General features: G+C 55.7%; 1 protein-coding gene across 1 annotated transcript in view; it reads right to left on the bottom strand.

The window, feature by feature from the left end:
* Positions 1–11,839, bottom strand: part of LOC149433181 (centrosomal protein of 112 kDa-like) — a gene marked incomplete at its 5' end in the record, with an annotated part of 50,822 nt that overhangs the window by 1,009 nt on the left and 37,974 nt on the right. The window contains 2 exons of the mRNA XM_089664549.1: positions 2,524–2,588; positions 2,709–2,810. Coding sequence (XP_089520675.1) covers positions 2,524–2,588; positions 2,709–2,810 — 167 coding nt within the window. The remainder of the gene's footprint in view (positions 1–2,523; positions 2,589–2,708; positions 2,811–11,839) is intronic.

The raw sequence follows: 11,839 nt of genomic DNA, 5'->3' as shown, positions 1-11,839 counted from the left end.
AATAGACTCCCCAGCAACAACAGACCCCACCTTAGCAACAACAGATCCTGTCCAGAAACAATAGACTCCCCAGCAACAACAGACCCCACCCCAGCAACAATATAGCCCCCCTCAGCAACAACAGATCCTGTCCAGGAACAATAGGTGCCCTCAGCAACAATAGATCTCCCAGAGCCCAGCACCAATAGGCCCTCCAGCACCCCTTCAGATGTGGAGGTGCCGGAACTGCCTTCCCCCATGTTGATGCTGACAGTGAATGATTCCCCAGCAGAGAATGTTTGGTGAAAGTCATCCTGGGTGTGACCTTTGTGGCGTTCCTTCCACACTCAGGAATCACTGATGGCCCTGGTGAGGGTTGGGTGAGAAGTGACGAGCCGCTTTGGGCGCTCAGACAACCCTCTGCGTGTGTTCAGATCAGAGCCTCCTGATTGGATGGAGGAGGAGCTGTGCAGTTCTGCTTCCCCAGAGACTGAACAAATGTCTATCGGTGTGACCATCCCTGCTTGATGGAAGGCCATTGTTTGATAGACTGAAAGTTTTTCTGGATCAGCAGCTGCAGCCGCTGATCAGTGACAGTTGTGGCTCAGGGGCCTCCATTACAGGAAGTGATGTCACAGGATTGATAGAACTAAGCAAATGCCCTTTTATATCTGCCTGCTGTGCATTCCTATCCCCTCCCCCTCCCAGAACTCTCTATAGCGGGGTACCTGACAACCACAGGGAGCAGAGTATAGGGTGTCACCGCCAGGGGCGGACTGACCATTTGGAAACTCGGGCACTACCCGAGGGCCCGGGGTCAGTAGGGGGCCCCATGAGATACCCCTGGTACCTTTTTCATAGGATTTTTTGAGTTTGGGCAAGGACACAGGGGCCCCATGATCCCCTATTGCCCGGGGGCCCCATGAGTTGTCAGGCCGTCCCTGGTCACCGGCACAAATCTAACAATCACAGACGTCTGCCCGCTATCACACACACTACAATCAGATCACATGACATGAAATGCTCTACAAACCGATCGTCGTGCGACCTCCCAATACAAACCATGTATAAACTAGAGGGATCCGGTCATGGCTGGGCCCATACAGGGGCCAGGAGAACTGCCTGTGAAGGATTTCCATCTGGTGCCTTCCAGGGGCCCGACACCCCCATACCTCCCCCTTTCTGGGGGACTGCAGCCCATCCCAATAATAAAGGTGTTTCCAGGGGCCCGACACTCCTATACCTTCCCCCTTTCTGGGGGACTGCAGCCCATCCCAATAATAAAGGTGTTTCCAGGGGCCCGACACCCCTATACCTCCCCCTTTCTGGGGGACTGCAGCCCATCCCAATAATAAAGGTGTTTCCAGGGGCCCGACACCCCTATACCTCCCCCTTTCTGGGGGACTGCAGCCCATCCCAATAATAAAGGTGTTTGCAGGGGCCCGACACCCCTATACCTCCCCCTTTCTGGGGGAATTCAGACCATGCCAATACTAAAGGTGCTTTCCAAGGGCCCATCACTCCTATACCTTCCCCCTTTCTGGGGGAATGCAGTGTATTCCTATAATAAAGGTGTTTCCAGGGGCCCGACACCCCTATATCTCTCCTTCTCTGGGGGAATGCAGCCCATTCCCATAATAAAGGTGTTTTCCAGGGGCCCGACACCCCTATACCTCTCCTTCTCTGGGGGAATGCAGCCCATTCCCATAATAAAGGTGTTTTCCAGGGGCCCGACACCCCTATACCTCTCCTTCTCTGGGGGAATGCAGCCCATCCCCATAATAAAGGTGTTTTCTAGGGGCCCGACACCCCTATACCTCCCCCTTTCTGGGGGAATTCAGACCATGCCAATACTAAAGGTGCTTTCCAAGGGCCCATCACTCCTATACCTTCCCCCTTTCTGGGGGAATGCAGTGTATTCCTATAATAAAGGTGTTTCCAGGGGCCCGACACCCCTATATCTCTCCTTCTCTGGGGGAATGCAGCCCATTCCCACAATACAAGGTGTATTCTAGGGGCCCGACACCCCTATACCTCTCCTTCTCTGGGGGAATGCAGCCCATTCCCATAATAAAGGTGTTTTCCAGGGGCCCGACACCCCTATACCTCTCCTTCTCTGGGGGAATGCAGCCCATCCCCATAATAAAGGTGTTTTCTAGGGGCCCGACACCCCCTCTGGCAGAGGAATGTAGCCTGTTCCCACAATACAAGGTGTATTCTAGGGGCCCGACACCCCTATACCTCTCCTTCTCTGGGGGAATGCAGCCCATCCCCATAATAAAGGTGTTTTCTAGGGGCCCGACACCCCCTCTGGCAGAGGAATGTAGCCTGTTCCCACAATACAAGGTGTATTCTAGGGGCCCGACACCCCTATGCCTCTCCTTCTCTGGGGGAATGCAGCCCATCCCCATAATAAAGGTGTTTTCTAGGGGCCCGACACCCCCTCTGGCAGAGGAATGTAGCCTGTTCCCACAATACAAGGTGCTTTCCAGGCCCCCCACCCCAGGCCTAAGGACCCCACCCCAGGGGAATGCAGCTTCTTACCCTTTCCTTTGATGCACCGTCAGTTCCTCCTGCAGCACCTGTGTCCTCTTCTGTAGAAGGTTCACCTGTCAGAGGAGACAGCGGTCAGGAAAGTACCGGAGGACATGTGACGTCACCACGCGAGCCACGACACGCACACCTGGAAGAGCCGAGTCAGCAAAGGGCACCTGTCATTCCTCATATACCTGCAGTTTCAGGGAGCCGATCGTCTCTTCTAATTCCTTTCTCAGGGCGGCCGGCAGCAGTCCTCTGATCTTCGCCTCGTATTCCTCCCGGACACGCGTGATCTGACAGATGAAACAGATGACACAATCAGGTTGATGCAACGGGATGACGGAGACAACGCACATGGACACGTTATTGCCTGGAAGACCACACGTGACTCTCATCTATGTTTGCTGCTCCCTCATTTCATAATGTAGACATATTATTGGGTGTCAGTCAGCATCACGGCTGAACAGCAGCTCCATGTATGGCCACAATGGTGATGGTAAATCTACAGCAGATTGTACAATCAGGTTGTAGTGTGTGTGTCTGGGCACAATACGGCCAGCTCCCCATCTCTCCTGTACAGGGACACCAGATGATGTGATCAGGCTCCACGCATGGACCCGAGGAGCGCACCGTTCTCTGCGCACACCACACCAGTGCGCTGCATAAAACCGCGGCACGTCGATGCGCTCGAACCCCCCGCAGGGCGGCACCACGCCCTCTAAGAGTTCAGTGAACTGCCATTTATGACACGAAGAAGGTGAACAGTGTGATGTGTTGTGACAACGCATGGCGCCTTATGATAGGTCAGTGCAGAGCGGGGGTAGAAAAGTGTGAGCCCGGCCTTAGGATTGGCAGAAAAGTGTGAGCCCGGCCTTAGGATTGGCAGAAAAGTGTGAGCCCGGCCTTAGGATTGGCAGAAAAGTGTGAGCCCGGCCTTAGGATTGGCAGAAAAGTGTGAGCCTGGCCTTAGGATTGGCAGAAAAGTGTGAGCCCGGCCTTAGGATTGGCAGAAAAGTGTGAGCCCGGCCTTAGACTTGGCAGAAAAGTGTGAGCCCGGCCTTAGACATGGCAGAAAAGTGTGAGCCCGGCCTTAGGATTGGCAGAAAAGTGTGAGCCCGGCCTTAGACATGGCAGAAAAGTGTGAGCCCGGCCTTAGCATTGGCAGAAAAGTGTGAGCCCGGCCTTAGCATTGGCAGAAAAGTGTGAGCCCGGCCTTAGGATTGGCAGAAAAGTGTGAGCCGGGCCTTAGGATTGGCAGAAAAGTGTGAGCCCGGCCTTAGACATGGCAGAAAAGTGTGAGCCGGGCCTTAGGATTGGCAGAAAAGTGTGAGCCCGGCCTTAGGATTGGCAGAAAAGTGTGAGCCTGGCCTTAGGATTGGCAGAAAAGTGTGAGCCCGGCCTTAGGATTGGCAGAAAAGTGTGAGCCCGGCCTTAGGATTGGCAGAAAAGTGTGAGCCCGGCCTTAGACATGGCAGTAAAGTGTGAGCCCGGCCTTAGGATTGGCAGAAAAGTGTGAGCTCGGCCTTAGGATTGGCAGAAAAGTGTGAGCTCGGCCTTAGACATGGCAGTAAAGTGTGAGCCCGGCCTTAGGATTGGCAGAAAAGTGTGAGCCGGGCCTTAGGATTGGCAGAAAAGTGTGAGCCCGGCCTTAGGATTGGCAGAAAAGTGTGAGCCGGGCCTTAGGATTGGCAGAAAAGTGTGAGCCCGGCCTTAGACATGGCAGTAAAGTGTGAGCCCGGCCTTAGGATTGGCAGAAAAGTGTGAGCCCGGCCTTAGGATTGGCAGTAAAGTGTGAGCCCGGCCTTAGGATTGGCAGAAAAGTGTGAGCCCGGCCTTAGACATGGCAGAAAAGTGTGAGCCCGGCCTTAGGATTGGCAGAAAAGTGTGAGCCTGGCCTTAGGATTGGCAGAAAAGTGTGAGCCCGGCCTTAGGATTGGTTCACACTGGATGTGATTTCAAATTGTGCGTTTTGTTTGCCGCATTTTCTGAAGATTTCCCAACGACTTCTTGCGTTTTGCGGTGCGATTTTAGTGCCGTCTGTGAAATGACAACAAACTGCAGACAAAGTCTACTTCCGAAATGGCGCCGCAGCGAATCGCATGATAAGACACATTCATTCCATGCGATTGCTATTCCCAGGCTGCACCTGAAATGGTGGCGGTGGAAGCAGCCCTGCGTGTTGCGGAGAAGGTGCAGCACGCAGAGCCGGACACGGGCCGGGCGCACAGCCACACGTGTGGCAGGACTGTGGAAAAGCTGAGAGCCCCTCGGGATGCCGCAAAGGTACGCTGACAGGCTTTTGTACGCCAGACGCACGGCAATCTATACAGCGCCTATTTCTGGACGCACGTTTCATTGATGTCCCCGAAGCTGGAAATTCATTTAACCTTTTCCTGCAGGAGGACCCCGCATCGCCCCATGGAGCACCTACAGAAGACGCCTGCCCCCAGTCCTCCCACCATATACCCCCCCCAGAATCCATACAATGAGGTATACCTCCACTGGCCAGAGAAAGAGAATCCCCTGAGCACCACTGAAACACACAAGTGTGAAGGATTCCTGTGATCAAGCAGTCCTACCAGACAGTACAGCAGGGTCCTGACACTGCAGATCTCCTACAGCCACGCCCTGTCTCCATACATCCCAGCAATGGCTGCCTGGCATTTCTCCGGGTGGGCTTCCTGATGATGACAACAGTGGACCAAGTCTGTGGAATGTGTGCTGAAATGGTCTCGTCTCTATCAGACGCCCATGTCACAGGGGGACAACTCAGGAGAACAAATGAGAGACCAGGACAGCGTTGTCACCCTATAACAGGAAGTGCCCACATAAGGACCTTAATGGCAGGATCATCGGGGATTACTATAATAATAGCTGCAGATCTAAGAAGACTGAAAATAACTTGCAGTGATATTACCATGTGATAGAGTTGTCAGTGATTGGATCTAACAGACGTGGCAGCCCCTCCCCTATGATTGGGGGGCTCTCAGACACAGCGTGGTACCCGGCTCTATCTCTATGATTGGGGGGCTCTCAGACACAGTGTGGTATCCGGCTCTATCCCTATGATTGGGGGGCTCTCAGACACAGCGTGGTATCCACCTCTATCCCTATGATAGGGGGGCTCTCAGACACAGCGTGGTATCCGGCTCTATCTCTATGATTGGGGGGCTCTCAGACACAGCATGGTATCCGGCTCTATCTCTATGATTGGGGGGCTCTCAGACACAGCGTGGTATCCGGCTCTATCCCTATGATTGGGGGGCTCTCAGACACAGCGTGGTATCCAGCCCTCTCCCTATGATTGGGGGGCCCTCAGACACGGCGTGGTACCCGGCTCTATCTCTATGATTGGGGGGCTCTCAGACACAGCGTGGTATCCGCCTCTATCCCTATGATTGGGGGGCTCTCAGACACAGCGTGGTATCCGCCTCTATCCCTATGATTGGGGGGCTCTCAGACACAGCGTGGTATCCGGCTCTATCTCTATGATTGGGGGGGCTCAGACACAGCGTGGTATCCGGCTCTATCCCTATGATTGGGGGCTCTCATACACAGCGTGGTATCCGGCTCTATCCCTATGATTGGGGGGCTCTCATACACAGCGTGGTATCCGGCCCTCTCCCTATGATTGGGGGGCTCTCAGACACAGCGTGGTATCCGGCCCTCTCCCTATGATTGGGGGGCTCTCAGACACAGCGCGGTATCCGGCTCTATCTCTATGATTGGGGGGGCTCAGACACAGCGTGGTATCCGGCCCTCTCCCTATGATTGGGGGGCTCTCAGACACAGCGTGGTATCCGGCTCTATCCCTATGATTGGGGGCTCTCATACACAGCGTGGTATCCGGCTCTATCCCTATGATTGGGGGGTCTCAGACACAGCGTGGTATCCGGCTCTATCCCTATGATTGGGGGGCTCTCAGACACAGCGTGGTATCCGCCTCTATCCCTATAATTGGGGGGCTCTCAGACATAGCGTGGTATCCGGCTCTATCTCTATGATTGGGGGGGCTCAGACACAGCGTGGTATCCGGCTCTATCCCTATGATTGGGGGGCTCTCAGACACAGCGTGGTATCCGCCTCTATCCCTATGATTGGGGGGCTCTCAGACACAGCGTGGTATCCGGCCCTCTCCCTATGATTGGGGGGCTCTCAGACACAGCGCGGTATCCGGCTCTATCTCTATGATTGGGGGGCTCTCAGACACAGCGTGGTATCCAGCCCCTCCCCTATGATTGGGGGGCTCTCAGACACAGCGTGGTACCCGGCTCTATCTCTATGATTGGGGGGCTCTCAGACACAGCGTGGTATCCGGCTCTATCCCTATGATTGGGGGGCTCTCAGACACAGTGTGGTATCCGGCTCTATCCCTATGATTGGGGGGCTCTCAGACACAGCGTGGTATCCACCTCTATCCCTATGATAGGGGGGCTCTCAGACACAGCGTGGTATCCGGCTCTATCTCTATGATTGGGGGGCTCTCAGACACAGCATGGTATCCGGCTCTATCTCTATGATTGGGGGGCTCTCAGACACAGCGTGGTATCCGGCTCTATCCCTATGATTGGGGGGCTCTCAGACACAGCGTGGTATCCAGCCCTCTCCCTATGATTGGGGGGCCCTCAGACACGGCGTGGTACCCGGCTCTATCTCTATGATTGGGGGGCTCTCAGACACAGCGTGGTATCCGCCTCTATCCCTATGATTGGGGGGCTCTCAGACACAGCGTGGTATCCGCCTCTATCCCTATGATTGGGGGGCTCTCAGACACAGCGTGGTATCCGGCTCTATCTCTATGATTGGGGGGGCTCAGACACAGCGTGGTATCCGGCTCTATCCCTATGATTGGGGGCTCTCATACACAGCGTGGTATCCGGCTCTATCCCTATGATTGGGGGGCTCTCATACACAGCGTGGTATCCGGCTCTATCCCTATGATTGGGGGGCTCTCAGACACAGCGTGGTATCCGGCCCTCTCCCTATGATTGGGGGGCTCTCAGACACAGCGTGGTATCCGGCCCTCTCCCTATGATTGGGGGGCTCTCAGACACAGCGTGGTATCCGGCCCTCTCCCTATGATTGGGGGGCTCTCAGACACAGCGTGGTATCCGGCCCTCTCCCTATGATTGGGGGGCTCTCAGACACAGCGCGGTATCCGGCTCTATCTCTATGATTGGGGGGGCTCAGACACAGCGTGGTATCCGGCCCTCTCCCTATGATTGGGGGGCTCTCAGACACAGCGTGGTATCCGGCTCTATCCCTATGATTGGGGGCTCTCATACACAGCGTGGTATCCGGCTCTATCCCTATGATTGGGGGGTCTCAGACACAGCGTGGTATCCGGCTCTATCCCTATGATTGGGGGGCTCTCAGACACAGCGTGGTATCCGCCTCTATCCCTATAATTGGGGGGCTCTCAGACATAGCGTGGTATCCGGCTCTATCTCTATGATTGGGGGGGCTCAGACACAGCGTGGTATCCGGCTCTATCTCTATGATTGGGGGGCTCTCAGACACAGCGTGGTATCCGGCTCTATCCCTATGATTGGGGGGCTCTCAGACACAGCGTGGTATCCGGCTCTATCCCTATGATTGGGGGGCTCTCAGACACAGCGTGGTATCCGGCTCTATTCCTATGATTGGGGGGCTCTCAGACACAGCGTGGTATCCGCCTCTATCCCTATGATTGGGGGGCTCTCAGACACAGCGTGGTATCCGGCCCTCTCCCTATGATTGGGGGGCTCTCAGACACAGCGTGGTATCCGGCTCTATCCCTATGATTGGGGGACTCTCAGACACAGCGTGGTACCCGGCTCTATCTCTATGATTGGGGGGCTCTCAGACACAGCGTGGTATCCGCCTCTATCCCTATGATTGGGGGGCTCTCAGACACAGCGTGGTATCCGCCTCTATCCCTATGATTGGGGGGCTCTCAGACACAGCGTGGTACCCGGCTCCATCTCTATGATTGGGGGGCTCTCAGACACAGCGTGGTATCCGCCTCTATCCCTATGATTGGGGGGCTCTCAGACACAGCGTGGTATCCGCCTCTATCCCTATGATTGGGGGGCTCTCAGATACAGTGTGGTATCCGGCTTTATCCCTATGATTGGGGGGCTCTCAGACACAGCGTGGTATCCGGCTTTATCCCTATGATTGGGGGGCTCTCAGACACAGCGTGGTATCCGGTTCTATCCCTATGATTGGGGGGCTCTCAGACACAGCGTGGTACCCGGCTCTATCTCTATGATTGGGGGGCTCTCAGACACAGCGTGGTATCCGCCTCTATCCCTATGATTGGGGGGCTCTCAGACACAGCGTGGTATCCGCCTCTATCCCTATGATTGGGGGTCTCTCAGACACAGCGTGGTATCCGGCCCTCTCCCTATGATTGGGGGGCTCAGACACAGCGTGGTATCCGGTTCTATCCCTATGATTGGGGGGCTCTCAGACACAGCGTGGTATCCGGCCCTCTCCCTATGATTGGGGGGCTCTCAGACACAGCGTGGTATCCGGCCCTCTCCCTATGATTGGGGGGCTCTCAGACACAGCGTGGTATCCGGCTCTATCCCTATGATTGGGGGGCTCTCAGACACAGCGTGGTATCCGGCTCTATCCCTATGATTGGGGGGCTCTCAGACACAGCGTGGTATCCGCCTCTATCTCTATGATTGGGGGGCTCTCAGACACAGCGTGGTATCCGCCTCTATCCCTATGATTGGGGGGCTCTCAGACACAGCGTGGTATCCGCCTCTATCTCTATGATTGGGGGGCTCTCAGACACAGCGTGGTATCCGCCTCTATCCCTATGATTGGGGGGCTCTCAGACACAGCGTGGTACCCGGCTCTATCTCTATGATTGGGGGGCTCTCAGACACAGCGTGGTATCCGGCTCTATCCCTATGATTGGGGGGCTCTCAGACACAGCGTGGTATCCGGCCCTCTCCCTATGATTGGGGGGCTCTCAGACACAGCGTGGTATCCGGCTCTATCCCTATGATTGGGGGGCTCTCAGACACAGCGTGGTATCCGGCTCTATCCCTATGATTGGGGGGCTCTCAGACACAGCGTGGTATCCGGCTCTCTCTCTATGATTGGGGTCTCTCAGACACAGCGTGGTATCCGGCTCTATCCCTGTTATTGGGGGGCTCTCAGACCCAGCGTGGTATCCGGCCCTCTTCCTATGATTGGGGGGCTCTCAGACACAGCGTGGTATCCGGCTCTATCCCTATGATTGGGGGGCTCTCAGACACAGCGTGGTATCCGCCTCTATCCCTATGATTGGGGGGCTCTCAGACACAGCGTGGTATCCGGCTCTATCCCTATGATTGGGGGGCTCTCAGACACAGCGTGGTATCCGGCTCTATCCCTGTTATTGGGGGGCTCTCAGACCCAGCGTGGTATCCGGCCCTCTCCCTATGATTGGGGGGCTCTCAGACACAGCGTGGTATCCGGCTCTATCTCTATGATTGGGGTCTCTCAGACACAGTGTGGTATCCGGCTCTATCCCTATGATTGGGGTCTCTCAGACACAGTGTGGATTCCAGCTCCTTTCCCTGTGATTGGGGGGCTCTCACACAGTGCGGATTCCAGCTCCTTTCCCTGTGATTGGGGGGCTCTCACACAGACCAGATTCCAGCTCCTTTCCCTGTGATTGGGGGGCTCTCACACAGTGTGGATTCCAGCTCCTTTCCCTGTGATTGGGGGGCTCACACACAGTGTGGATTCCAGCTCCTTTCCCTGTGATTGGGGGGCTCTCACACAGTGTGGATTCCAGCTCCTTTCCCTGTGATTGGGGGGCTCACACACAGTGTGGATTCCAGCTCCTTTCCCTGTGATTGGGGGGCTCTCACACAGTGTGGATTCCAGCTCCTTTCCCTGTGATTGGGGGGCTCTCACACAGACCAGATTCCAGCTCCTTTCCCTGTGATTGGGGGGCTCTCACACAGTGTGGATTCCAGCTCCTTTCCCTGTGATTGGGGGGCTCACACACAGTGTGGATTCCAGCTCCTTTCCCTGTGATTGGGGGGCTCACACACAGTGTGGATTCCAGCTCCTTTCCCTGTGATTGGGGGGCTCTCACACAGACCAGAATCCAGCTCCTTTCCCTGTGATTGGGGGGCTCTCACACAGTGTGGATTCCAGCTCCTTTCCCTGTGATTGGGGGGCTCTCACACAGTGTGGATTCCAGCTCCTTTCCCTGTGATTGGGGGGCTCACACACAGTGTGGATTCCAGCTCCTTTCCCTGTGATTGGGGGGCTCTCACACAGACCAGATTCCAGCTCCTTTCCCTGTGATTGGGGGGCTCTCACACAGTGTGGATTCCAGCTCCTTTCCCTGTGATTGGGGGGCTCTCACACAGTGTGGATTCCAGCTCCTTTCCCTGTGATTGGGGGGCTCTCAAACAGTGCGGATTCCAGCTCCTTTCCCTGTGATTGGGGGGCTCTCACACAGTGCGGATTCCAGCTCCTTTCCCTGTGATTGGGGGGCTCTCACACAGACCAGATTCCAGCTCCTTTCCCTGTGATTGGGGGGCTCTCACACAGTGTGGATTCCAGCTCCTTTCCCTGTGATTGGGGGGCTCTCACACAGTGTGGATTCCAGCTCCTTTCCCTGTGATTGGGGGGCTCTCACACAGTGTGGATTCCAGCTCCTTTCCCTGTGATTGGGGGGCTCTCACACAGTGCGGATTCCAGCTCCTTTCCCTGTGATTGGGGGGCTCTCACACAGACCAGATTCCAGCTCCTTTCCCTGTGATTGGGGGGCTCTCACACAGTGTGGATTCCAGCTCCTTTCCCTGTGATTGGGGGGCTCTCACACAGACCAGATTCCAGCTCCTTTCCCTGTGATTGGGGGGCTCTCACACAGTGTGGATTCCAGCTCCTTTCCCTGTGATTGGGGGGCTCTCACACAGTGCGGATTCCAGCTCCTTTCCCTGTGATTGGGGGGCTCTCACACAGTGTGGATTCCAGCTCCTTTCCCTGTGATTGGGGGGCTCTCACACAGTGTGGATTCCAACTCCTTTCCCTGTGATTGGAGGGCTCTCACACAGACCAGATTCCAGCTCCTTTCCCTGTGATTGGGGGGCTCTCACACAGACCAGATTCCAGCTCCTTTCCCTGTGATTGGGGGGCTCTCACACAGTGTGGATTCCAGCTCCTTTCCCTGTGATTGGGGGGCTCTCACACAGTGCGGATTCCAGCTCCTTTCCCTGTGATTGGGGGGCTCTCACACAGTGTGGATTCCAGCTCCTTTCCCTGTGATTGGGGGGCTCTCACACAGTGTGGATTCCAGCTCCTTTCCCTGTGATTGGGGGGC

Source organism: Staurois parvus, unplaced genomic scaffold (genome assembly GCF_062004578.1).
Source record: "Staurois parvus isolate SC_StPar_1 unplaced genomic scaffold, SC_StPar_1.0 ptg001941l, whole genome shotgun sequence".
NCBI classification, from domain to species: Eukaryota; Metazoa; Chordata; class Amphibia; order Anura; family Ranidae; genus Staurois; species Staurois parvus.
The sequence above is the reverse complement of the archived record's forward strand: the minus strand, read 5'-3'. Positions and strand labels throughout refer to the sequence as shown.